This window comes from Syngnathus typhle, linkage group LG10 (genome assembly GCF_033458585.1).
Source record: "Syngnathus typhle isolate RoL2023-S1 ecotype Sweden linkage group LG10, RoL_Styp_1.0, whole genome shotgun sequence".
NCBI lineage: Eukaryota > Metazoa > Chordata > Actinopteri > Syngnathiformes > Syngnathidae > Syngnathus > Syngnathus typhle.
The window spans coordinates 7,376,571-7,404,377 of NC_083747.1; the positions used below are offsets into that span (position 1 = coordinate 7,376,571).

The 27,807-nt window shown below is 39.0% G+C and overlaps 1 protein-coding gene and 1 long non-coding RNA gene across 5 annotated transcripts; both read left to right on the forward strand.

The window, feature by feature from the left end:
* Positions 1-5,444: 5,444 nt before the first annotated feature.
* Positions 5,445-6,397, forward strand: LOC133161388 (uncharacterized). Its single transcript, XR_009716078.1, has 2 exons — positions 5,445-5,583; positions 5,755-6,397. It is a non-coding gene; the product is annotated as an uncharacterized LOC133161388 (long non-coding RNA).
* A 5,110-nt stretch (positions 6,398-11,507) lies between these two features.
* Positions 11,508-22,743, forward strand: vegfaa (vascular endothelial growth factor Aa). 4 transcript variants are annotated; one of them, XM_061289286.1, is made up of 7 exons: positions 11,508-12,169; positions 13,409-13,451; positions 15,015-15,211; positions 16,042-16,118; positions 16,202-16,237; positions 19,001-19,132; positions 20,375-22,743. In XM_061289286.1, exons 1-7 carry the CDS (start codon positions 12,104-12,106, stop codon positions 20,394-20,396), a joined length of 573 nt encoding a protein of 190 aa, XP_061145270.1. In that variant the 5' UTR covers positions 11,508-12,103; the 3' UTR covers positions 20,397-22,743. The 4 variants fall into 4 exon arrangements, 3 of the variants coding, with proteins under 3 accessions (XP_061145270.1, XP_061145273.1, XP_061145271.1); XR_009715994.1 differs by lacking the exon at positions 20,375-22,743 and adding an exon at positions 18,314-18,421 and having other exon boundaries at positions 11,511-12,169; positions 19,001-19,137; XM_061289289.1 differs by lacking the exons at positions 19,001-19,132; positions 20,375-22,743 and adding an exon at positions 18,314-18,948 and having other exon boundaries at positions 11,511-12,169.
* The last annotated feature ends 5,064 nt before the right edge of the window (positions 22,744-27,807 follow it).

Consider the following 27,807-nt stretch of genomic DNA (forward strand, 5'->3'; position numbering starts at 1 on the left):
TCCATACTTTTTCTTAACTTTCCAAAAAACGGGTGACCGTTCCATCCCTGGGACTGGGGGTTACAATAGATTATGGTATAAAATAGAATAGAATAAAGTGCAAAATCGAAGTCAAATGTTTATTTTCAACATCATCGCATTTCGTTTAGTCACAATTAACTAAACTGAATTCTTTCTCATTAAATTATTACTCAATGCATGCATGATACCAGATTATTATTGGTGCAGTCATGACCTGAAAAAATATATATAAAAAAAGCTTTTATAGTTTTTCTTTTGCTTCTTTGTTTGATATACTTTTGTTTTTCTTTTTAAGATCCAGATGTCACGCCATATTCACAGTCGCTGTCGATGGTACATAACACTGTTATGTAACATTGTCTGTGATTATTTCTAAATTGGGAGCTGAACAGACAATTGATTCAGTACAAAACGTTAACATATGTTACCAATCTATGTATTATCCAAATACAAAAAAGTACTCAGCAGATCTTCAAATGAAACTCCTCCACTGTATTGACTTTCACTTGCTGTGCAGCACACCAAGAAGGGAAGAGAGAAAATTGAAAAAATAAACCAACTTAAGATGTTTCACTTTTCTCTGTCACACAGCTTGCCTCCTGGTGTCTAATCCCAGAATCACTCTTCCTACTCCAGAGGACTGAATAAAGGACAATGTCAGAAAAAGCAATCATGTCAAGAAGAAATTTGAGAGCAGAGGTATCTTGCAGGTTTGTTTGCTGTTGACATTAGGCTCAGTGTGTGTTTGGCTCCCAGCTCCATCTGCTTCCTGCCAAGCTTTGCCCTAAAAACAACTTAAAGCCCAGCCATCCTCATGTGCTGAAGGACAAACTGGACTCTTTTCAAAGTAATCTGGGTCTCTTTGTGTTGTCATACTCAACACAACAATTTGTTGCTTGAATTCATTTTTAGCCCTCTATTACTACCCTTTAAGAGGGAAGAAGAACAGTTCATCTATGAGGCAATTGAGTGAATTAAGAACCGAGCAAATTATTGCCACCAGGCCTACATGTACCGTATTTTACGGACTATAAGGCGCACCGGACTATAAAGCGCACCTTCAATGAATGGCCCATTTTCAAACTTTAACCTTATATAAGGGACTATAAGGCGCACTGTCGGCTTTTGAGGAAATTTTAGGTTGTTAGGTGCGCCTTATAGTCCGGGAAATACGGTACACAGAAACACACTGACAAATTTGGAATTATGTTATAACATTTTCTCATCGTAGAACTCAAACCGGTCCTTACGAAAACCTCAGTGTACATATAGCCACACACATATGTATGTTTCCCCTGTCATTTCCTCCACCCTAACCTGTATTTACGCCTAATTGGGTTGTTAACAGATCTGGCAAATGTGTGTGTTCTCATGCAGGATGAAATGAGTAGGATGTGGTTTTAGTTCATTGCCAAGTTCATTTTAACCTTGAACATATCCACACATTCAGAGCAGATTTATGAGAGAACAATATAAGAATCAGTTGGATTGACCATCAAACAGACGTAAACTTTCCCAGCTGCCTTTCTGTGTTTGTCTGTGTTGCGTTTAATTGAATCCATGTGTCAGAAAACCACGTCGTTATGAGCGCGTCCGCTGTTGATGCTTTTGAGCATGGAACCGGATCGGGGCAGACGATTCAAACTTTGGAAAACAAACTGCAATATATTAATATGTTGAGCAGCAACAAAGACATGTCGCATAAATTTATTGCTTAATATAAAAGGGCAAACAATTTGCTTTTGTATTTTTATGATTGATCGCATAAATAGGGAGATAACTATTAAAAAAAGTTCCTCTGCACAACAGTTAACTGTCCAAAACTACATCAAAGATCTCTCTGAATAGAGACTGCTACCATCCCCATCTCTCCAAATCAGTCTGAATAGTGATTACCACATTTTGAGATTCCCCCCACTGCAAGCACAACATAGCAGAATTGATTGTTTATTCTCATAGCTCCTTTGTAACTGTAATTGTGTGTCTTTTACGGCAGACTAAAACTACTTGAAGCGACATCGTCAATTAAGCAAGTGTTTAGAATTCATTAAAATTTACCATTGGAGGAAAGCCAAAATCTTAAAATTGAATTGCTACATAGTGAATGAGTGTCACTGCTTAGCAACTAAGCATTTACAATTGTTGCAGCCTTCAGCCTCATTTTCAATTAAAATGCCATTTTGGGGGGGGGTAATAATGAAGGAATTTGCATCTGTATATTTGGGTGGTTGGTTATCGTGAAAAAATGTGTGTAGTTTATAAAACTGAAGAATCAAACTTTAGAAAAGGCAGCAGAAGAAGTTGTCTGTTGAGACTATGATAACAGACTCAGTCAAAATCATCAGTTGAAAATTCCTCATAAACTGCTTTGGGCCCAACGGTGACAGGCAGATTTATAATCTGTTTAACTTCTTATCTTTATAAATGTAGCATACAAAAAGTCACCAAGTCATGGCTATCCATATGTAAATAAAACACATACCATAGTGGCATAATAAAAGTTTTCAGACTCCTGTCTGAGAACATGTTGAAATGTTTATCACAACTGATAGTGGAAGTAAGACAAAAAAATTGACCAATTTCCGATTTTTAAATATAACTCACAGGGATAATCGTCTAAAATTCAAAGCTGTCTGTGACATGGCGTGCAGAAAAAAACAACAACTAATAAAACTGTTTTAAAGGTGTAATTGTAAGAACTATAATTACCTGTGACTCAGATGTTGATCATGCTTGTCTCGGTGCATGGAGTTTTCCATTTCAGTACAGACCTTCAGCATGAACCACAATGTGGCTACAAAGGGATTTTTTTTAAACTCATCAGAGGTTAACCTGCTTGACTTTATCCATTTCTTGATAATAAGAGTAAATAGTATTTTATGCTGTTTTTAAAAAGATGTTAAGCCCAGTTATTTTATATTTTATGCCCAATTTGTACTTATTTTGTTTCACCTGCACTTATTTTACAGTGCCCTATAAATGAAACTAAGTTGAGTTCATTATAGTTGTTATAATCTTTTTTCAGCGGGTACAATTGCCCCATATTTGTAAAACTTCAGTTGACAAAGGTTGGTTGACTTCTGATCATTTCATTAGGTCGTCCAGAAGCTTACAATGCTCAAATCGTCATGACTCATCACATACAACATTTTGTTAAAGGAAGAAAAATGTGTTCTGTCCTTTGTCAATACTCTCGTAAATAAAAAGACTTTCTTTGCATATTTTGTTTCACATTCCATGAGATTCTGTGCTACACGGTGTCACGGCGACTGAATAAGTCAAGGGACGAGAACCCTGGGAGAGGGCCTGGAGGCATATAATGTTTTGTTTTTCCCTTGTGTTTATATACAACTTTATTTCCTCGCTGATTTCTCATCCACTTATATTATGACAATTCTCCTGAGAACGATAAATATGATTGCAACACCAGCAAAACAAACAAAGAATCCATGATGGGAATTTCATTTTAAAGTTTGATTCTTGTTGTGAAGTCATATGGAGGGTGATGTGAATCTTAAGGTCTTCACGTAGACCACGAGAAAGGAGAAATGGATTTTTTTTACCAAGTTGGTAGTAACAACAACAATGTTTGATTCGTCTTGTTTGTTCACTGCAGCAACCAATTGAAGTAAAATGTGTCTGTCCAACCAAGTGTGATTATCTTTTACACTTTGGTAACAACATCAGTCTTAATAAGCACCTCATCAACACTATGAGAACTGCGTTACTTGATCGGACTGTTGATCAAATGGTAGGCTCATGTTCACAAAGACCCTCATGTGCAATTACATGCGTTTGTGCCTTATGTGTGTTCACTATTAGATCTCCAATCTCACAACTGCTCCATATGCTCACTGCAATTTAGTTGGATTGCCCCGGCAAATTGCCAGCTGTATAAATGAAGTGCAGGATGTATGGAAATTACTCCCCGACAGAGTTGGCAAGGGGGAGGGTAGCGGCTCACTGCAAAGACTTGAGAAAAGTGCAATCAAATTTAAAAAAAAATCAAGGCACATATAAATCAAATTGCTTCACAAGATTAATCGGTCATGTTATATAAATGTTCAAATTAAAATTCCTTTGATTATAAGTGACAAATGGTCGGTCATGGTTTATAGCTCACAGCCATCACGAGCAGTCGACTTCAACGCCTTTTCAACCACTAAATTTATGCTTACTGGCCTCATAATCTGTCTGGCATGCTCTGGAAATACTTTGCAACACTTAACACTGCTTTGGGGTCTGCTAGATTGGAGTGTTGCTGTTGACTTTGAGTCTGTAGACTTCACAACAACAAAAAAATTGTGTATATTCTTTTAATGTTTTCTCGTGCAATTTGTAAAGAAATGCTATTCTTTAAACAATGCAGAGATTGCAAGTCAAAATTCATAATGTGTAGCTTATTAAAATATGATATATATAATATTAAAATATGTTTAATATCCAAGTTAATCACTTGTTTGTATATTGAAGGTCTATCAGAGTTTTTTTGAAGAAGTTTGGGGGGGTTAAATATTTTTCTCTCCGAATACATTCCTATGGGCATCAATTATATGCAAATGTTTTCTATTGACAAGCCGGCCTGGTCTTTATTTCCCACAAATAGCACTCCTCCACTATATTCTCGTTCATCGAGGTCATTTCAATGTCAGAACCTTCAGCCTCTTCTCCAAATGTTCTTTGGCTTCCTTGGCCCAAGACACAAAATCCATACATCGATTGATAATCCAAAACCATGGCGTCCAAGTTGGAGCCTTCATTGACATTCTCATTTTCGGCTGATCCAAGCTTCAGTAGCCCTACCTCCCACTCCTCCATATGGTTTTTTTTTAGTTCCTCCTGATTACCAAAACATTCCCACCATGTTCATCAAGGAGCCCCCCGCCCCCCTTCCCCAACCACCCTTATGATTAAGCCATTAACTACATCCTTGAAACTCCTCTCCTAACCCGTCACCTTTACACCCTGCGACTCAAGTAAGTGAGGCAATACATACCTAGCATCGGATTTATCCATCCCTCTTCATCCCTTCTTGGTGCCAAGTTCTTTGTTGGGGGGAACAAAGGTAAGTCCTTGTGCCACTGCATTCATTGTAGACCCCATAATGATACGGGTGAAAACCTCATCAATTCCTATTTTGAGTCCCTGAGTCATGCCCATGCCTTTTCCAAACTCGATCACTTCATCCACATCAGTGCTGGAGATTAATGGAAGGTGCTATTTAAAACTCCACTAGGACATTTGGAGTACCTGGTAATGCCATTTGGTCTCACCAATGACCAGTTGTCTTTTAGGCTCTTGTGAATGACATGGGCAGCAAGTTCCATCAGCCACACCCCTTCGCTATTGTGATGTCTGTCACCTGCACTCTCTTGTTATCTGGTGTATTTAAACCCTGCCCGTGTGTGTTTCTTGCTGTGGGTGTCTAATGTTGACGCCCATCTGTGTCTGTGCATTGTGTTCGTGTCCTGCTCGTCTAGCTAACCACCGATCTTGTGTCGAGGCTCACGGTCAGAGTCTGTTTCGTGTCCGAGTGGACTTCTGATTGCCTGTCTGGTGTCCGTGAGTCTTTGTCTCGTTTGTGTGTTTGCTAACTTTGCTTTCCTTCAAAAAAACATGGTCCAAACTGCATTTGGTTGCTCTGCTCCACTCATTCATGATATGACATGCATATGGTCAACCGCTTTGCCTTGACCTACCTTGGTGACGTCTTGCTTTTTTTTTCTTGCACAGAAATCATGTGACTGTTGCTGCAGAGGCTCTTCAAAAATCACCTATTCTTCAAACTGGAGAAGAGGGAATTCTTCATTAGTCGGTTTCCTGGTAACAGTGGCCAAATTGTTAAAGTAGTTGCCATCGGGAGCAACCCTTGATCAAGTCCTTGACCGGCAGAAGAATGTTGGCAAAAAAACATCAGGTTCACAAAGTGCGGATGCAGTAATGTACACTCAAAATCCTCTGGACTCACGGCAGTGGTGTCCTTGAGCAAGACGTAGATACCCTGAACTTGTCCAGTCTGACTCTTGTAACAGGTCAAATGCAGAAGACACATTTTGTGAAAATGCATGTGTCGAATAGCTCAAATTTGATCTTGTCAAGATTCAAGTAGTTACTGATGGGCCCACTCTTAAGGACCTTCTGTAATTCCTTTCCAACTATACGGAAAAAACTGTTTGCCTAAGATCTGCAAGAAATCTGTAAAGTACTTTGTGAGCTTGTTTTTTTTCCTATCTCCAGTACCCTCGTTGATGAGCTCCAGTACCCGACCAGACAGCTTTGCTTCAAACCTCTCAACCCACACGTTGCCTCTGGAACAACTTTCCATGCTTCTCTGTCACCGCCACCTTCAATAAATCCATGTTCTTCCTGTTTTAAACTGTGACTCTGAGACTGCTCCTGGGTCCAACTGTTCAGGGTTTGAAACAACCTCTAAGTTTATGTTTGACTTCTGAGGCATAATTCTCACTCAAATGTTGGTGAGGTTTAAAACAGTACAATCTCTGGGGAATTCTAATCAAAATAGTGATCCCTTCCCATATCCCGGGGCACCATTAGCGGCTTCGCTGTTCTGTTCATTTTTCGGGGTGGTTGTCAGTGTATTTATTTATCCTATAGCGGAATTGTGCTATTTATTGACCATGATGCTCTTGACAAAGTCTCTCATTCACAAACTCATTTATACTTGCAATTTATTCTGACGCATGTCCCTGTTTGGAGGAGCCGTTACGGTGCACTCTGAATAACTGAAAGGCACCTTTGAACAATGTTCTGTTCAGAAGCTCATTTTTTAAATGTGCCATGCAGTCAGTTGAGCGGTAAGAGATTATTGGACACACAGACCAGATGCCCTGAGACACAATTTTAAACATAGAATAAAACATATTTTCACTCTTGTTCAGTAACACACTTTACATGATCCAACTGATTTTGCACATTACGCTACAAGAGGGACTGGATAGGATAATAAACAGATGAAATAAATAAGATTTTAAATCATTTGTTTGAGAGTAGCAAAGGTCAAAAATTGCACATCAGCAATTTTAGTCATGATTATTGTGACGTCCAAGGAAATGCCGTTTGACACAATACCATGATTCAGGATGGCTGCTAAAGTTCAAAATAAGGGCATTTCCTTGTCTGTTTGACAGCTATCCATTTTTATATGTATATATTCTGCATTAGCAAGCAGATTTATATCATGTGCAGTGCTTGCCAACTGTTTTGACCTCTATTTTTCAATGGATATATTCTGCATTAGCAAGCACATTCATACACTGTGCAATGCTTGCCAGCTGTTGTGACCTTAACTGCTTGACATCCTGTAAAGCAAAGCTTACCAAATGTTTCATGTCAGTGCATACGACCATTTCTTTCTTTCCTGCTTATCATGTTCAGGGTCACAGAACTGCAGTCTATCCAGGCTGACAATTGACAACTGCACACAACACTGGTCACCATACAGTCAGTCACAGGGCACATGACAAACTGACAATAACTGAATCAAATGAACACAACAGCATCATTTATTTATTCCAAAAAACATTGTCATGAATTTGACTTTTTAAATAGTAGCCTTTGGCGAATTAAAGCAACCTCTCCTACTGATCTGCTTCTGCACAATTCTTCATCTCATTTTCCCAAGCTTGAGGGGGTCAAGGGGGACTGTTTTGATGATGTGGATGACATCAAGATATTTGTGATGACAGAGATGGTGAGAGCCCTTGCAGGAGTTTAAGAAGACATTGGAGTGAAGGCCATAAATGTACTTTAGACTTTAGGAGGAAACTACATTTTGGATTTGAAATATATCTTTAGTGACACCAGTCCTTGAACTTTTCTACGCACAGCACGGTGGAACAGTAGTTTTCCTCACAGTGAAGAGATTTTTGGGTTTGACTCTGATCCAATTCTCTCCCAGATGCTTGTGTCGGTTTCACCAGTCATTCCAGCAACTCATTCTAAATACGTAAATGGATGTTAGGTTGACTAAAGGCTCTGAATTGTGCATAAGTGTGAATGTGAGAGTAAATATTTTCTTTTATATTCTCGCCAACATTGTCATAAAAGGCCTAATCGACCCTCTAGTTCTGCTGAGAGACTGTCGGCTGACTTTTCCTGTGATAAAAGACATGCGTCACAGAGATAAATAACACTGATATTGAGATATACTGCATAATCCAATTCATGAGCTCTAAGTCTGACTGTCTGTGTGTAATGGCTTTTTAAAGACTTTGTGTTCTCTTTTAATCGGTTAATGTTTTGCCAATGTCTGAATTCAATTTCCTAAAAGGACCAACCTCAGCATGTTGGGATTGATACGGCATGCTGTGTGATTGTGACACAAAAGTCACAGCCTTAAAGGGGTTTGCGAATGTACATATATATCATGATTAATAAGACCGACCAGTGAAAAAAGATGCAAGAAATACTAGTTTCGGTGAATGCTTTGAATATGCCTTATTACTTTGTGGTGAGTTACATAAGAAGGATGCAATGAAAGACACGCTACAATCATGACGAGTGCCACAAAAGAATTATGGTAAAACCAAAGTCTGACACAATATACATATAACCCCTGGCACGAATTATATAATCATCTCAGTTGTTTAATTTTGTAGAATGTAAAGCAGGTCACAGGAATGAACGAGAAAGAATGAGATTCCATATTGTTGCCGATTTCACAATTATTGTTACTTGAATATTACACAGAAAGAGGAACAGAGAAATAGATTATTTGTGCAATTCACGATACCAAACATAATCTTTTCCTTCTTTGGAGTTATGTTTTTTTGACCCCAACATTGCTCAATGTATTGAAACAATCTGCTCCATTGCCACAAAAATCCAACTTTCAGATAACTGAAAATAATACATTCCTGTGTAACATTTTCCCATGGTTGCACTGGTTGATACTTCAGCATCCTCGTGGAGAATCTGCTTGGAGCCAATCAGCTCAGTGGGATCCATCTGTGTGGTCCTGTGTCTCACCAAGGCTCAGACAGACGAGGATGTTAGCTTCCGGGTGTCCGGCTCCATGGGTCTACCCAAGGGAATGCAAGGATTGTCCATAGTCACCCCTTACCCCAACCTTCCACTCCCAGACTTGTGTCTCTTGCTGACTCACACAACCCACGCACACACACATGCATACACTTATATACGTACGTACATAAGACTAGAGGTTGTCCACATCATTTGCAAACACCGCAAATTCCTACCATGCTGCACTCTCATCTGTGGTGGGCCCGGAATAACGAACAGGTTTCAACCATTTGGCAAAGTTGTGCAAATGTTACCTGGGTGTCCCGGTGGCAAGCACACCGAGAAAGTATTTGTCACTCCTGGAATTAACATCACTGCACGCAGCCATAACTCAGCCTATATATGCATATGTGTACTTTGTATCAGAATGACTTTGTATCTCAATGATGCCCATTTACTTTTACAGGACGATTTAGCAACAAAATACCACCAAATCACAGCCTAAACTGAAAACTATATTACCTAATTCAATTAGTTTATTTAATTTCATGAGATATGTCACAATCCTTGTATTATCTATCTACATTCCAGTGATGTGGTATTATTTTATCTGGGGTTTTCCCTCGACTAGATTGTTGAAATGACATAATACGAGCACAGTGAAATTAAAAGTGTGAAAACTCAATCATACAAGTTATAACATGACAAAGTTGGCCCTTCGTCTTAGTTGTATCTAATTGGTCCAAGACCTGCTTCATCTCATGACGATTTAAAACTCTGGACTGGTTGTTGGCAGCTGCATCCTGTGCTAATATTTTATATTTCTGGGGAGGGTGATTACCTACAAAAGCGAGCCAGACACCCGTTAAGCAAGAATAAGCTTCTAAAATTCGAATCATTGCCTCTCCCAGGCAAGAGACCAGAGAAAATATATTGTCAACAATACATCATTAATAATAATGAAAGAACATCAGAACAGAATGTACACTTGAAAGTGAACATCATTTAATTTTTAAATGAAGTGACAGATGAAATCCAAAATACAAGAAGTAACTGCTTTTCCGTCACTAATCATCAAAGTGACGCGTGAGTACACATTGTATTGTTTTCTGTTCACAATAACTCGTTGGATTTCCATCATCCATAAATTGAGAATACTACTTTCTCCTGTCCCTCTCTTTCCTGAGATTCTAATTGTCATCAGCTTTCTCCACTTTTACAGCATCCCACATAAAGACAGATGGAGCCAGAACTGATGACACGATTGTGTAATTCACCCTTTTAATACTCATGCTGTCTGGAAAATTAATTTGTAATGTCTGCTGCATGTGACATTAGAGTGTGTGTCAAATATTTATCTGTTATGCTTTACTCATCAAACACTGACTTCTGCTCTGTCAATTGTCCTTTTGGTTGTAGATCATAGGGTTGTAAATTTATTTCTAAACCGTGTTTTAAACTCTGCACACCCCTGGTTTGACAGCATTTTTATACTCCCAAATCATGAGCATTTACCTTTTGCCAATAAAGTTCCTGAAATCAATCAATGACAATTGTCTTGGTGAAAAGAAGCAAGGTTTGGTTGTTTTGTTAAACTGATCTCGAAAATTCACTCAAGGTTGAAGGGCAGTTGATGGACACACGAAACAGCAAGACAAGTGGGTCAGGAACCATGGAAACTATTTGGAGTAGTTTTAGGAGCGCACTGAACCATCTGCGTGTCAAAATGAATTGAAACAAGTCAGACCAATGTTAGTAGAGTCCTTCTCAAACTGAACAACTGAAACAGATTGCTGAAATAAGCAAAGTTATTTACAGTAAATCAACTAATATCTTCACCGCAGAATGGGTTTTGTCTCAAATGCTTACATAAACACAAATTCACTATAATGACATATACATGCATGGAACTTAAAAACATGGGAAATTGCATTTTAATAGTTTAGGAACCAAACCCATTAATAAGATATCCAAATGTTGACTTACGGTGGTATCTATTCACTAGCAAAAACATACAGAAGTAGTGATGGAATGTAACACCCATGGTAAAATCATCACTTTGCTTTTACATTTTAAACATAAATTATTGTCCAGATAAAATTATTGTTGCATTGCATTCGCTCTAAATTACCAGTGGGATAGTTTTAGAAAAGACAATGGCAAATATTTAATTCAATGAATATCTATATTATTATTATTATAGTATATATTATTGTTCTATATGATTAATATATTATTATATGATGGATATGGTTTGTATTATAATATTCATATTTACATATCTACTTTCATTGTTTGTATTAGTGATTTTTGTAGCCCGGGATATTGTTAATCGTGTCCACTTTTGACAAACGTTTACGAGTGGAATAATCCGATTTTATCAATGACGATCAGGCCAGTTTTTGGATCAAGCCTCCCTGCTCCTATTGGCTGCTCTCCGTTGCCCCGCCTCCACAATGAGTCTTCTGCTCCCTGATGCTCCTGCACCTTTAATAATAAGCATTGAAACCCGGCCGGCTCTTACAACCTAGCGAGGACGCAAGACAAGCTGGTACAGCTGAGCTGAGCCGGTGACAAGCCTCCGTCTATGTTTACTATAGAAACAAACACAGACAAAAAAAAGGAAAACGGAGCCCGTTTCTAGATAAGGAACGACAAAAGGCGTGAAGGGGAAAATTGGATCTCTTTTTTCTTTTTTTTACCGACAAACGCTTAACCTACAACACTTCTTCATTCTGTTGCGGGAGCGTGAGACAACCGGCGCGCAAAGTTGCTGAGCTGATCGGCTTCCCATGACAACAGAGTTGAACGCATGTGGAGGATCGATCTGTTCCTGTGTGGATTTCAGAAAGCATCACATTGTCTTTGTCCGTGGATGAGCAATGCCTCTTGGATGGTAACATTTCCTGCAAGAAGACAACGCTGTGCCACATACGCCCAGAAGATATGGATTCGCTTTTACTATAGCAAAGATTTGTTGCGGGTTTTTAAGATTTTTAATTTTGCGTAAATTGACAGCTTGCTATTTTTTTTTTTATTATTATTATTTTATCATTTGACCTGACGCCTGGGATTTTTGGACTATTGTGGAGTTACAATCATGAACTTTGTTTTTAGTTTGGTACAAATTCTCTTGGCAGCGGTTCTTCACCTATCCACTGTAAAGGTGAGTTTGACAGAATTGAATTCCTCTCAGTGATTTATACCTCCTTGATAACTTGCCTAAATAGAAACAATATGCATATGTTGCGAGAAGTCTCAAGGAACACAAACTTATTTGAATGTACCCTTTTCTAATTTGCCAATAGAAAATGTGATCACATTGGTGACTTCTGAAAACATTTGCTTCAATGGAAACTGTTATGAATTTGTAACGTCATCACTGTGGCATAATAGATGCGCACACTAGGCTCAATATAACTTGTCAGTTTATGGGCGACACAGTGAATCGAGCGATTTAAACTGTCCATAGTACCTTTTTTATTTGTCAAGTGTAATTGTACAGAGAATATTATTTTCTGTATTTAACTCATCCCAGGTGCAGCGCAGCAACCTTGGCGCCTCGGTCAAGGAACTGCTTAGAAATTCACCTTACGTGTCTGTTTAGCGGGTGGAAACCCGAGCACCGTCGGCCAGCTCGTGCAGACTAGGGACAATTTACAAAGAACGACCCCCGACCCCCCGCAGCTTCCCAAAATCAGGTGTCAAAACGGAATCAAATCAGGGTTGAATGAATGAAACATCAATTTAACAAAACAAAAAAAGCGCAACTTGAGCAGGACCTTCCCATACACTTCAGATTAGGAACCTAAATCATGACCAAATCTAAAAAGAGACATTTTCATGAATGCTTGATAGATGAGAGCTCTGTCTGTCTGTCTGGCGTTGAGCGACCCATACGCGCGCATGCCTTCATTATTAGAAGCAGTCCTCTCAGCTATTCAGCCCAAGAGTTCAGTCCCGGTCTATTTTTCTCTCACGGTGATCCGGAATATGTGGACATCGAGAGGTTCGGTTTCTCCTAGCCGGCATCCCCGCAGGATGCCCACCTCTTTGACACCACGTTTTCCACACTGAATTTCTCACGCAATACCTTCAGCCAATTGCAGCAGCCACTTGAGGTAAGCGGATGATGCAGCAGATTGTCACGTCACCTTTTCTTGCCGTTAAAAATGCAGGGAGGGACTCTGCCCAAGTGTGCAAACGCATTAAGTATAATCGAGAAAAATACTGACTCAAAACGCCTTTTGACAATGTGACACGTGCCTTGAGTTATAATTGGCTTCCAAGCTTCAAAACCGCATATAGGCAGACTTGCCATCAAAATGTGTCTAATAAATGTGTGCTGCACTGATGACGGATTTCAAGAAAATGACGCGCACTTGCTCTTGTGCATCTCTTGCAGACTGCCAGCATTAACAAGGGAGTGGATAAGAGTAAAAATGAAGGTAAGTGTTCCATTTCTATTTCTTATTTTTAAAATGTCACTTTCATCAACGATAAAGCCAGAACATAGGGACACCTAGTGGACGAATAATGAACATTTGCATTTACACCATTGAATAAATTCTTTATACATTTTATAAATGTGCGCTTGTGTGCGTGCGTGCGTGCGTATTAACATTTCCCCCTTTTGGTTAGAGGATACTTAAAGTTCCCAGACTGGCTAAAGGTCTGACTTGGGACTTTGGAGTCCATATAAAAGAGGTGCAGATTACACTGCCAAGATATCTGTAACAAACTGCATTAGGAGGAAGTTTGTGTGGCTTCATTCGAGCGACTCTGATGCAGCAGCTGCCCATCTGCAGTCAGCCTTGGTTCAGTGTCAAATGCTTGTTTGTTTGACAGTGACACTGTTGTGCTCAGGCCAAGGTTGGACCCTTTCACCGGTGATGGAGGTAGACCGGCGATTGGCTGCAGCAGACGTCATTTCTGGGCAAAGGCACCGGCTCGCACAATTGTTATTAGGGTGATAGTGTCAGTCTGTGAAGTTCAAGAGCACGCAGGTGGCAGACTCCTTGCTCTTCTTTAGACAATATCACATCCCCTAAAAGATTGACAAGATGGGTTATAGCAATCTGGTTTTGGTTCTTGAGTCATTGTGGTTTTATACACTGAGCTAATTCTAGTCATCATCGTTGGGTCATTGAGGTCAGTCAGCCTTTTGAATCGGTGACTGTTGCAATCAATCAGTTTTAGTGGAATCTTCTATTAGGATCTCAAGGGATCATGTAGGCATCATAAACATAAAACAAAAAATGGTTAGCTCGTTGATTCTCATTTAAGTCACCGGCAATTTTCCGAATACTCAGCAAACATAGTGTTGGGCTTATAGGGTCACATGTCAGCGATGACCCCTGGCGCCACATTGCCTGACTTAAGGCTGCTCTGACTAACCAGGGGTCAGAAGTTTGCAAAGGGTCACCGAGGGCTCAGTCTGATGGACTGCTGGGTGGATTATTCTCAGCCGCACAGGGAATGGAAAAGGAAAATTTAACTAGAAATGCACCGATAACAATTGCAGTATTTTTACTGGTGCTGATATTGTATTGTACTTTGCATTCCTATAATTGCTCCGATACTACAAACCGATACCACACGACCAGCCTGACATAGACTTTCAATGTCATCCATGTGGCAATACTTTGAAGGACATGGATGACAACTGTAAATTATTCACTGCACAATGGATGATTAACTCCTCATGGGTGCCGACGGAGGCAGGTGGCATCAGGCTCGCGCCGAGTTTCACACTGCAACGCACATTTCGCCTCCAGCTAAGCCAGCAGCAGTCCAGTCATGTCACCACCTTGGAGGCGGACAGCAGGCTTGGTGGCAGGCATGACATAGTATAAAGACAAGTAGATAGTGTATGGTCTAAAACATCACATTTGTATTTGTGTGTTTATCGTATGTGGAATTTCCAAGAAGCAGTCTTTTATTTCTTTTTATCTCTAAAAAGTATTTGATCAAATGTTGACAAATGAAAATCAATTTCTCCTCATTTTCAGTTATCCAGCTCACAGATGTCATCATGAAGAGTAGGTGTCAGCCCAGAGAAATGCTTGTCGATATCTCCCGGGAGTATCCAGAGGACACAGAACACACCTACATACCTTCCTGTGTAGTCCTCACTCGATGTGGAGGTTGCTGCAATGATGAGGCGATGGAGTGCGTGCCATCGGAAACCCGCAACGTTACCCTGCAGGTGAGTAGAGGATGGACGCGCTTGAACGGTCCATTTGGTTTTATGCTGTTTGATGAGGACAATTAAACCCAACACTGCTCATCAGTGAGGACATGTTTCAATGCTTGTAATTTAGCCATGTACGTAAATAGATAGTACAGTGCATTAGAATAGAATACGTAGAATAGAATAGAATAGAATAGAATAGAATAGAATAGAATAGAATAGAATAGAATAGAATAGAATAGAATAGAATAGAATAGAATAGAATAGAAATAATTCATATTGTCAGGTAACAATATTCATATTTTGAATATTTACACTGCAGTTAAAAATGGGGGAATAAAAATACCTCCCGTTGAATAAGGATTTGGTTAAAATGTATTGCACATAAAAGTTGCAACTAAATAATTGTTTCAAACAGTGTACGTAGAAAATATACTTCAATAAAAATTTAGTGATTCTTTTATGGACCACTAGTGGGAGCCCACATACAACTGCAAATGCAACATTTATTTTAAAGGCAATAGCTTTAATCGACACTTTAAGCTAATTTAATGTGAATAATTGCCAGAGCACTGTCTCTGTGTTTTCCCAGCGCTACAGCTTTTCTTCAGAATAGAGAAAGTGCAGCAAGACATGGCATTTCAAATACGGTGTTTATTTCACCGGAATGTTTACAGCCATGTCCATGTGGTCAAAGTCTCATCTAGCCTCTGAACACGCCTGTACTTTGGTATGCATGATGGTTGAAGAAGTACAGGAAAGAGTTTACGCAATTTAGAAACTTCCTGGAACATTTGATATAATTAAGCTGAGCATTCCTTTGTCATGTTTTCTTTTCCTTCAAGGTAATGCGGGTCAGATCCATGGTCACGCAACATAAAATTCAATTGAGCTTCACAGAGCATCAAAAGTGTGAGTGCAGGTGAGAGCGGCCCCGTTTTTATTTGCTTTCATCGCGAGGGCAAAAATCTAAATTCCCTTTGTACCTGTTATTTTTCATTTCAGACTAAAGCCTGAAGTAGTTCGAGCAAAGAAAGAATAGTAAGTATATTGTGTGTGTATCTTTGTGTGTTTTTAAATATGAATATGTTATTGATCAATTAACCTTGCCACTGACGTATGCTGATTGGGAGTAGAATGAAATCCCTCCTCCATTAGATGGCCCAAAGTGCAATAATCCTGTTGCCATTCATATAAGAGAATAAATCATGGCTTTGAGTTAATAAAGAGACCCATACTCCACACTAAAACAGTCAATTTGTGGGTAAATTGGGACAAAATCTTTGTTACTTCAGTCAGTCTTCATACTTTTTGTGAGGTTTTTGTTTGGTGGTATTCTGGTGGTATGCCATGAGATGTTTCTAATGTCAAATGCGTGCTTTGACTCAAGAAAGGTTGGGAAGCGTTGCAATAGATTGTTTAGTTTTGGCAGCAGGCACATCTAGGACATATTTTGGTTGACCAAAAAGTTACGTGTCCCGCCTTAGTGCTACAATTTAGGAATTCCAACAAAGACAATCCAGACCAAGCGTGCACTTAAATTGTTTTGTGTTAGAAGTTAGGAATGAGGAAAAAGTAAAGCTTCTTGATCGATTGTTCTGGACTGTGGGAGTATTGTCTTGAGCAGATTACAGCTGTCTGGAGGGTCTGCATAAATGTACTGCGGTTCACTTCTTATCATGGTGTTGCAACTGAATCAACAGCATGTCCATTAGTTCAAATCCAAGTGGCGCTCTCCATTTTTGTCTCATTTTGTCACATTTAAACAACAATCAATTTCACATCTATCCAATCAATCAATCAGTTGATCAATCAATCAATTCACACTCTATAAGCCCGTATTGAAGTTAGAAACCAGCACTTTTCCACACTGGCCTGTCACTCGACTTTTTTTTTCTTTTCTTTTTTTTTTACGGCAGCGTTGGCTGAAACAGTAGGCAGACTACGGACCACCCGCTGTCGTCTGCGTTGTGACTCCAGTTGCACAAATGTAACCTCCCCAGTCTAATTGTAGCAACAGGTGTCAGGCACTTAACCTATTTTTATTTTTAGGGCGGCGAATAGAGGAGGGGAAAAAAAGCGATGAGTGAAGACCCTATCATTTAACTCACTTGACACAAAGTACTGTGTCTTTCGATAGCTCCGTCATCATCACTTCATTTTCAGTTTGGCACTTTGGCACTGATCCATACATTGTGGCACTTTAAGTTAGCCAGTATGAAATTTACGTTATAGCCACATGAACAGTTCCACATACAGTAAGTTACTGATATATTTAGGATGACAAAGCAAAAAAGTACTGCATACATTCAAGATCCCTCATCAGCATGTCTTGTATAGTACATAGAAAAGAAGGTGCCTTGGAAATAGGTCAAGCTAATTTTAAATAAAACCGCAGCTCACTGTCAAACTCACAACTCCATGCAGACACATTTAGAATGACATCTCCGTGTATCCACCTTCCCACTTCTAATTCATTTTAAAGTAGATAAGGGCAGCATGTGACTGCCGATTTGAACGATAATGGCTGAGATGACCTCAGCTTCGGTTTGCCGCGTTGAAGTGTTGCCTGTCCCTGTGCACGGTCAGGTACTTTGACGTGGCGAGGCTGTAAAGAGGATGCACTCATTCATCTTCCGTCACGGGGACATACTGTACGTCCTGTTTCACCTCCATTATTTAGATCAATATCTCACCCTGCTAATGACCAAACTCGATGAGAAAGCAGATGCACTACTGGGTGATTAGTTCATTCTTGATTTTATTGATCTTGCCCAGCACAAACCTGCCTGGATCTCCTCCAAAGTCATTTGCCTTTTATTTCACCTTACTTTGGAGAGCAGTGCAGGAAAGGTACCAACATAAAGATTTGTATGATCAAATCTCGAATGTGTAAGCTGTCGTCTGGTCTGTTTTGTCCTGCCCTGATAATTGTTCGCCACACTTTGGTGCATCTTATCTTGTGTCGTGTCTCCTTTTGTCTCCGATGATAGATGTATTTACAGACAACAGTCTAGCGTTACATAAATATAAGTCAAGACATTTAGTGGATTTTTTATAGCCTTGAGGTTTTACTGATAAGTTGAATGGTATGGGTTATTAAGCATTTGTTTTCAGACAGGCGTTTGAGGAGGTGATAGAAGATTGATCATGATTCCTGGGTGTAAGACAAAGCATCTCTCTTTACAGTCTCCAAATATCCACCAAATGACCTCAATATATCAAGTTAGTTTCTTGTTTTGTCTTTATTTGTGACCTTGCATTTTGGGAGAGCACTGGAACAGATACAGCGATAGCTTCGATGTCTAGTTGAACCTTATGATCCCTTTAATTATTCTGTGTTATGTCGAATATGATGCAAATTTCACTTGGTGGTTTTGCTCAAGCGATGGAAATATATTATCTCACTTGACACTGATGCACAATTAGGAAATCTAATAAGCAAGTATATTGAGCTTGACATGATGGCCGTGTGATTTTACGCAAATGCAAGTCATGACCACGTATGAACTTGTGTCACTCCTGGAGGAGATCAGACAAAGGTCTCGTTACACAAGGGCCAAAGGGCACGAGGATCCCAGAGTTGCTGGGTTAGTCAAAGTGCAGAAATGTCAAATCCGAGCCACAAATCTTGCGTGTGCATATCTTGCTCGTTCAATAACCTTGATAAATGAGACAATGGGGGGGGGGGGGGTAGAAAAGGAGCGGTTAGGGATATTGCATGAGTGTCTGTCCTTTTCTGCAGAATTCGCTCTGTAGCTTAGATCTCTCTCTCTATTTCTCTCCTTTTTGCTTCCCTTGCAGCCACTGTGCGCCTTGTTCAGAGAGAAGAAAGCGCTTGTATGTGCAGGACCCTCTCACCTGTAAATGCTCCTGCAAATTCACACAATTAGACTGCAAGTCCAGGCAGCTTGAATTAAACGAAAGAACTTGCAGGTTTGTTTACCATACGTACGATAAACAACGTGCCTTGAAAAAAGAAATATCTCCTGGCTACCTATCTCTTCACCCGCTGCTGTGCTTTAGCATGCCATCCCGTTCTTTCTGATGTTGTGTTGTATTTGTACACGTCAATGTTTCCTTCTTCTCAGTGCTTGCATTGTCCTGTCGAATGCTATTCTGGCTCCTGTTAGCATTGCAAGTCATAGTTGTTGTGCTTGTGACATGCTAATCCGAAACTCAATGTTTGGGTCCTCAAAATTGTTTAAAATTCACATTCACTCATCAAAGAAAATATTATAGTCGTTTATTTATTGCCGCAATCCCAAATTGAGATTCATTCTTAGTTCGTTTATGTCAAGAGAACACACTTTGCCATTTTTTTTCCATTTTCCAATTGTTATCTAATTGTCATCATGGATAATTATAATCTCATTCAAAATGATTAGAGATGTCTCCTCCGGTCACGGTAAATGATGTGTACCTCTCTGGAGAGGTATTACCAAAACCTTTATTCGTCGACAAACCATCCTTCAACCTGATAATGCGGGCGTTTTAAAAATCTGCCAGTTCAAGAGCCATTTTCAAAATTTAGCCCTTTCATTGTTCTTAATTTTAAAGAATATTTGCACATTTCTGATTGCATTGATCGCCACACTGCTCGCTTCTTTTGGCTCATGTCCCATCCATGAATTCCAAACATAATGCAGTTGAGTTAAGGCAGGCACATCCCCATGCCACCGTAAAGCGCAGACCCAAAAGGAGAGGTGGTCAGCCTGTAGTTAACAAGGCTACATGACCTCCTGTGACCCAGTCACTTAGATGACCTTTGAGTTGCCCAGGCCCCCCACAATGGGCCCCCCACACTGATCTAGTTTTAAAGAGCCACACATGTCTGCCACCAGTGACCACCATTCAAATAGGCTGCTTGATGCTCAGGAGATGGGTTGGTGGTGGTGGGAGTCAAAATCCCTCTTACAGTTTTAGCTTTTAAGCCACAGCTGCTTAACTCAGCTGCAAACCCATTTTAGTCACGTTGAAATTTACATACACCATCATTTATTATGAAGGTCAAAATTCCTACAAGCTACACGCATAGCCCCCTCACGACCTCATCTTTTCCTTCTGTCTTTGCCCTTGTTCTAAAATATTTTTGCATGCACTGTCAGATAATGTAATGCACTCTGACACAAATCAGTTTCAAAACACTCAATCAGATTTCTGTCTCTTCTTCCACAGATGTGACAAAGTGAGGAGATGAGAGACGGGGAGGTGCAGACTATACTGTTATGAAGGAATTCTTTTTGGCACAGCACTTTGGAATCTGAGGATGCATTCCCTGCAAGGACACTCAAGGACAATACAAGACAGGACGTTCTGCATTCTGATCTTGCCACTGTCTGTTTTCCACCCAACGCTAATAATATATAGCATATGTGCATATACTCTAAGTACAGTACATCAACAGTGTGTATTGCTGCTACTATTTAAAACGAATGCGCTGTCTGCGTGTGAATGGGAAATGTGATAGAGCTCCTGGGTAAAATTGGGGAAAAGATATTTTATTTTATGTAAGACTTCACTGGATGCTGGTCTGCTGTGGATATGAACCTGAACTACGTCTCGCTTTCTGGAAAATTCGGCGACCACAATTTCATCCATTGATGCAAAAAAAAAAAACCCGAACTTGCCTAAAGGGCCTGAATGGGGACAGCTGGATTGTGAAATGACGATGGGGGCACCTGCGACACTTGAACTGTATGGCAGGTTTCCGAACTTGTTCTCCTCTGTGACACGCTTAGACGTTCCGTCTGTACTGTAGGAAGCGACAACAGTTAATGTGAGAATATAACGACACAATATGACACAACTGCTGACACAGGTTACGTGCTGTGGTGACGAATAATGTGACCTTCTTCCCAAATCAAAGTTCAGTGACGATGGCAAGAACCAAAAGAAAGGTTTGCCAAGTAACAATTGATAACAATTTGGACTATAACAATCTATGATGCCGGTTTTGAGTTTTGTCAGGGTTTAAAGATATTGATCCACTACCTGTCTGGTCCTGCCTCCATCACACAACTTTTTTGGGTTGGAAAAGATATTTTTATTGACATGCACAGTTTATGGTTTTTATTTAGACATTTTAATTTCACATGTTGAGACCATGCTAAAGGGATATTAATTATATATATATATATATATATATATATATATATATATATATATATATATATATATATATATATATATATATATATATATATATATATATATAATATTTATTATATATTAATATACTGTATGACAAAGGGTAGTGACTAGATGAGCTGGTAATAGGTCAGTCTAGAAAACCCCAACCTTGCTGTTTTTCGTATTTAATGGCTTTGTCTGTGCTCCAAAGAAATAGTCATGCCTCCACAGCAGAGTAATTTATTGTTAACTGTCTGTATATACTTACTGGATATCCCTTTTCAAATAGTCTACATTTAATTTATAGAATGTCTTCAGTATTCTGTATTATAATATTTATATGAATTGTTACAATGAGTTATAGTTTTTCCCTCCCTGTCAATCTGCCTTGAGATTGAACATGTTTGTGGATTTTTGTGGGGCGGGGAGGACTGAAAACAAAGCTTTGACATTCCCAATTTTAAACTAAAGCTTTGTCACTCACCAGTCGAACGGGGGCGTGAAGATTCCGGGGGCGGGGGGGCGGGGTGGTTAGGTTGTTATGGGCATTTGACCGATGGAAACCCCAGTCACAAGTATGTACGTATGATGCACCAGCACAGGTGCTTTTCATTTTGGACACGGGACTCGGGCAATGGACATGTGGTTTTGCACTTGCCTGCCCGCAGACACGTCATATGCAGGACTGAAGGAGTCTAGTTGCTGCTGCTGCTGCTGCTGCTGCTGCTCAGCTCGGACCTAATTGTGTGAAGATTCTTGTCTCTAGGGCTCTTGTCTCAGGGTGGTCGACTGGCAACGTACTTTCTCTGGATTTTCTGACAAGCACAAGTGACACTCGAATATTTTGTTCAAGCAAGACTCATTCATGATTAAATGTAAACTGCATTTTAACTGTTACCATATGAGGTCAACTCAAGAGTTCAAATAACTGTGCTGTATGTCATTTAAAAAAAGTCAATTGACTTGATTTAAATAAAACAAGTTCAAGTAATAGATTAGGTAAACAGTACACTAGAAATAGACAAAATGACATGTCCGGCACTCAAAATGGAGATGCAAAAGCTGCTATACTACATAAATTACACAACTAACCTTTTCTGCCAGTTGCAACACTGTTCTTTATCAGCCATGTGAGCCAGCAGTAAATCCTGATATTACCACCCTCAAACTAAAGCCCTGAGACTGTGTTCACTAAGACTATCAGCTGGGTCAGAGCCAATGCCTCTCAAGTCCTCAGTTGATGAGAACATTCTTTTTGTATTTAAATGAAACAACTGTGTTGAGTTTGTACAGCCATAATTTTTTTAGTATATTTTCACATTAATATATTTATTTGTGCTGTAAATTCTTTTACAATATTAATACTCCTTTTGTTGTTTCTAGTGTAACTATTAAACATATTTATTTTTAAAATACATTGTTTCTATTATTCTTCATTGCGGCCTTTGGACATTTTAAATTATTATCCAGTCAGATATAGCTTTTGTAAAGTCAACTGAACAGAGCACCCATGCAATATGTAATTGCAATAGAGATGTTTTCATTTGATATTTACATAAATACTTGGCATTTACATCTAGATTAGCTCAGATGATTTGGGCAAGCTAAGAATTATTTTAATATATACATGAATATTACTTACATTAATACTTTTTTAACAAATACTTTCCAATCAATGGTTGACTTAAGATTGAAGTCTAGCGCACGTGGACATCAGATAAATATGTCTTATCTCTCCTGGAGTTGCCTGTTTTGGATCATTCTTCACCTGCAACTGTGAAGAACTGTCATTGTAGCATTTAACTGAATGCGGCATAACAATTTTAATGGGCTCCAATCTTTTATTCTGTAACTATTATTAAGTGTTCATTTTTAGCATCAGTAATAAGCCTTTGTCGACGTCATCCATACATAATTGAAATATTTCAACTATGACTATAAGGAAGTAAAAAACCTGAATGTGACTACATTTCCTGCAAGAGCGGGTGTAGATGTTTGCGCCTCAAACAACTTACCAGAATTTATGTCAAACACAAGTGTTAGAAGTATTTAAGATCAGCAGCTTAGTAATGATGCTGAGTACTTTTGCAACTAAATACCCCAAAGAATGCTGAAAATGATTTGATCTGCGATTATGAAGGATTTTCATTCTAAACTTGGACAACTTTACCCTCATGGCAAAGAAGTACATTTTAAACCACTCATTTGCCAAGGCCATATGAGTACTTTGATTGAGAAGACATAAATACATACAGACAGACAACACATACGTATATATATATATATATATATATATATATATATATATATATATATATATATATATACAACATATATACACGTATATTTGTGGTTAATATTACTTATTTGAAGAAATATCACGCTTGACTTTGATGCTAATTTCTTGTTAGCATGTTAAGGAGATTTTACATTGACTTTAGCATTAGTACCGGTGATTATTTTAAAAACAAAGTAACTCTTGTCATTGTGTAAGTATAGAATGTGTGTAATTATTTTTGTTGTGTATTTAGTTTTACAATTATCTCCAACGTGATTAAATAGTTTTAAGCACACGTAATATTATATTCTAAATAAAGAAAGTTACTCAATAAAAAGGCACAAGAGCAAAGGTGAAAATGAAGGTTTGTTTTTGTCATTATTCCAATTATTGTAAGGTGATTGGGCAATGAAAAAATATCCAAACCATAAAAGTTATTCCACCCATAAACCTCAACAACAGCATTTTCTCGGCTCAAATAATAATTCCAGGAAATCACAAGCAGGTTCAACCACACCGGTGGGAGGGAGTGGAAAATTCACTTGTAATCTCTTTCACCTTGCTTTCATGGACATGTGCACACGCATGTACGTGCCCCCATGCTCCACTCCACCCCAGCGTGCAAACCCACACACATACACACGGAAGCACAGGCATATTAATCTCAACGTTTGAAGTCACAGTCGTAAATATTACAATGCATTTTCACGACTGTTTCACGACTGCCGATATTCAGGTTTTAAAAGGTATTATTGACTGCACGTAATCAAAGCCACTGCTACAAGGTGAGAAATAGAAAATCCAGGAATTGGATGAGAGAAGAAGGGGAAGTGAGAGAGGAGACAATACAGAGGAAAAGACAGAAGAGGCCAAGGACATACACTTCCTGATGAGAGAAGACCCACATTTGTAGTCTACGTTAAGTATCACTATGAAAATGGTGTACTAACACATATTCCAATTACTGGCTCATGTAATACAACTTTTGAGGCACTCTACAGCAGATCTCAACGTGGTACCAGCAAGGACCACTTGAGTAACCCCGGGATTTGAGGAACTTTGTCACAAGCATCACATTCCAAATGAATGATTATTTCCAACAAAAATACATTTAAATAAACTTGCATCAGCACATAAGATAAGTGAGGTTTAATTCAGGAGCAAATGACTATTCTAATGTTTATTATTCAGGTGCAGATGATCTGAATGGACATCTTTGACTTAGTTAAAATGCATTCGTCCATGATGAAGACACTACTGTACATAGGAAGATCTTCCCCAAGCCTTGACTGTAAATTTTGCTTCCTGTAGGCCAGTGATTAGTCTTGCCACGTAAGTGCCTGGTATGTCTGTTTATGGCATAGCTGAAATTCTGTAGTTGTGGTTTGAAAGGAAACGCTAAATGCTGTGCGACTCCACCCAATAGCCACCACAGTAGCTCAGTCTTTTGTCTCAAAAAGTGAGAAGAAATCAATAATACATGTAGGTGGATATTATTTCTTTTAATGGAAAAAATAGTTAATAAAAAAAGTGTCTTACAGAAATACATAAGATTTGCTTTGCTTCTTCGCCAAATTGCTTTTATGATTCTTCACTGAAACACTGCATTTGAAGCAATATTAGTTTTTCTTAACATTTTACTAAAGGCTCTTTTTTTGTTTTTTTAAAGAGCATCAGATATCCAGGTCCAGAAAGTAAAAATTCATGAGGACCTAAATGATTGAGAATGAAATAAATGACTTCTGAAGAACAGCGTACGAAACACAATTGTCATTCACTACCAATATTATTTTTTACGCGGGCATTCCTGTACCACTTTGTTTCTTTAATAACCTCTGTGATCTAAAGAATTGAACGGACCGTACTTCACCCACTACAGGTATGCTTACAGTAGCTGCAATTAAACAATCAGTACAATATCAACTTGAGCACTTGGTCTGACTTATGGTGTAGGTGTGCCTGTTGAGTCATGTACAGAACACGTGCCTGTGAATATTTCACTCATTGTATTCACGGGGCATTAAATCAATCACTGCCCAGGTACTCTTAGAAGATGCCTCACCCTGAGGTGTTCATAAAAACACATACAGTAGATACTGACCCTTCCCCAAAAGGTGCATTAATAGTTAATACTTTGTCACCACGTGCGTACACACACACACACAGAATCACACACACGTACAATTTCGTCCCAGCTACGTAAACAAGTGCAGCGGGGTAAAACAGCCACCCAGAGGAAGTCAAGCAATTTACAGCGTTACGTAAGAGGGCAAAAGTCAGGGAAAACTCATGATCCATACTAAAGAGTTTTACGTAAGCAAGGAGCAGGTGAGGAGGAGGCCTTGAATAAGCAACAAGGTGACGCAGACCACATCGATGCTAAGAATAACAACAGCCATGAAAGTTTGAACATCCATCCATTTTCCAAACTCCACACAGCAAGAAAAGGAATACATGACTCTGAACAAGGGCAGGAGCAGGACGTATTTTCATATTGCATTTGATCGAAAATCGAATATACAACTGAATCACAATCATTTTTATTCGAACAGAAGAACATAAATACTTTAAATGGGAAAAAGTACAAAAGCAAAGTACTGAACACATAACATGGGATAAGATATTTTGCACTTAACCAGTCACATTTGCCTAATGGTGTCAAGCCAGCAAATTTAAGGCAGCTAACACTGTGCTTCTTGATAGTGCTCTTATTTTGAAATCTATACACACCACTCCTGGTGCTCTACTTAGCCAACCAACGCTAACTTTAAGACAGAAACAGTAATTGTAGGAGGCTCGTGCATTATAGCTGTTGTATGCCTCTTTTTCTTACTGTTGGATTTAAGTCAGTTGATGGCACTGTTCTGAATTCTGCAACTTTGTTCATCCTTTATATCTTGTGCAACGTCCAGTCGTAGCCCAAGTACTGTTCCAATTGAAGTTATGGATAAACCAAAAATGCATGGAATACTCGAATGAAATTTTTGCCAGCTATTTTAAACCATGCATGCATCAGTTAGAAACTTGTGAAGTCTCGACTAGGAAGATATTCCAATATGGATTTTGTGCTACTATTATATCAGAAATACAGTTGGACATCTTGGTGGCCAACTGGTGAGCAGATCCACCTCACAATTAACTAAGGACCAGGGCCAGGATTGGGTAATCTCGACCTTCAGATGAATTCCTACTGAGCCGTACTGCAATATACATTGTTCTGTCTGCTACTCCAGCGAGCTGATTAGTTCCTTTTGGCCCATGTCTATAAATATCATGCACAGTTTGATGATTCGTCAATGATTGAAAAAGCAATGGTATCAATGTATTTTAGGAACCTTGAAGTTGACACTGTATATGAATCCATCAAATGCTAGTGTGGATCACAGCTCTGTGGGAATTCAGGGTCTGTGACATAGAGCGTGCTGCTCTGGTTAATGATTATCGGTATCAAGTTTGGAATTTCAATATGTCTTGTAAATGGTGATAAAGTCAGGATAACAGATTAACACACACAGACACAACAAATAGAAATTCACAATGTCCATTTGGATGTTGAAAGGAAAGATTATTGTCAATGAGTTGACGTTTAATATTTGACCTCTCCATCTAGACGCTAACACGAGCACTCTCCTTGCGTCACGGATGATAACATTTGTTGCTGTTTGAGTCATGAGATCTTGTTGAGTACATAGAACCCTGAGTTTGTTGTGCACTTCCTAAAATATCATCATCAATCTGTAACTTTAGTTCAATAGGCTAAGAAAGCCCATCACTCTTTTCAATAACATTTTCCCAAGTTTATATAATGTTCATTTGAAACATTTTCCAGCTACTGGGGTTACTGAGGGGATTTATATTGTTGTAAAGAAAAAAAAGAGAATGTTAGCTTTTCAATGATTAATTGATTAAATGCAGAACAATCAAAGTGATGAACTGCAATGGCAAAATTTTACAGCAGTCAAGGGCGCTAATGTGTGCTACGGGTCCTCGTGGAACATTAAAAGAAGCCCAAAGAAACTTTCCGAAAATAGCGCTGCCCCTAACCCTTCCAATAACAACTTTAAATTTTCTCTGATTCGCTTTCTTTTCTTTTCTTTTTACTCCTGAGTCAACTTGACAAACAAAACTTAAACAGGACTGGAAATAAAATCTTTTATTTCAATGATTTTGTTGGTATTAATGCCAAATGCTGTTTCTGCTG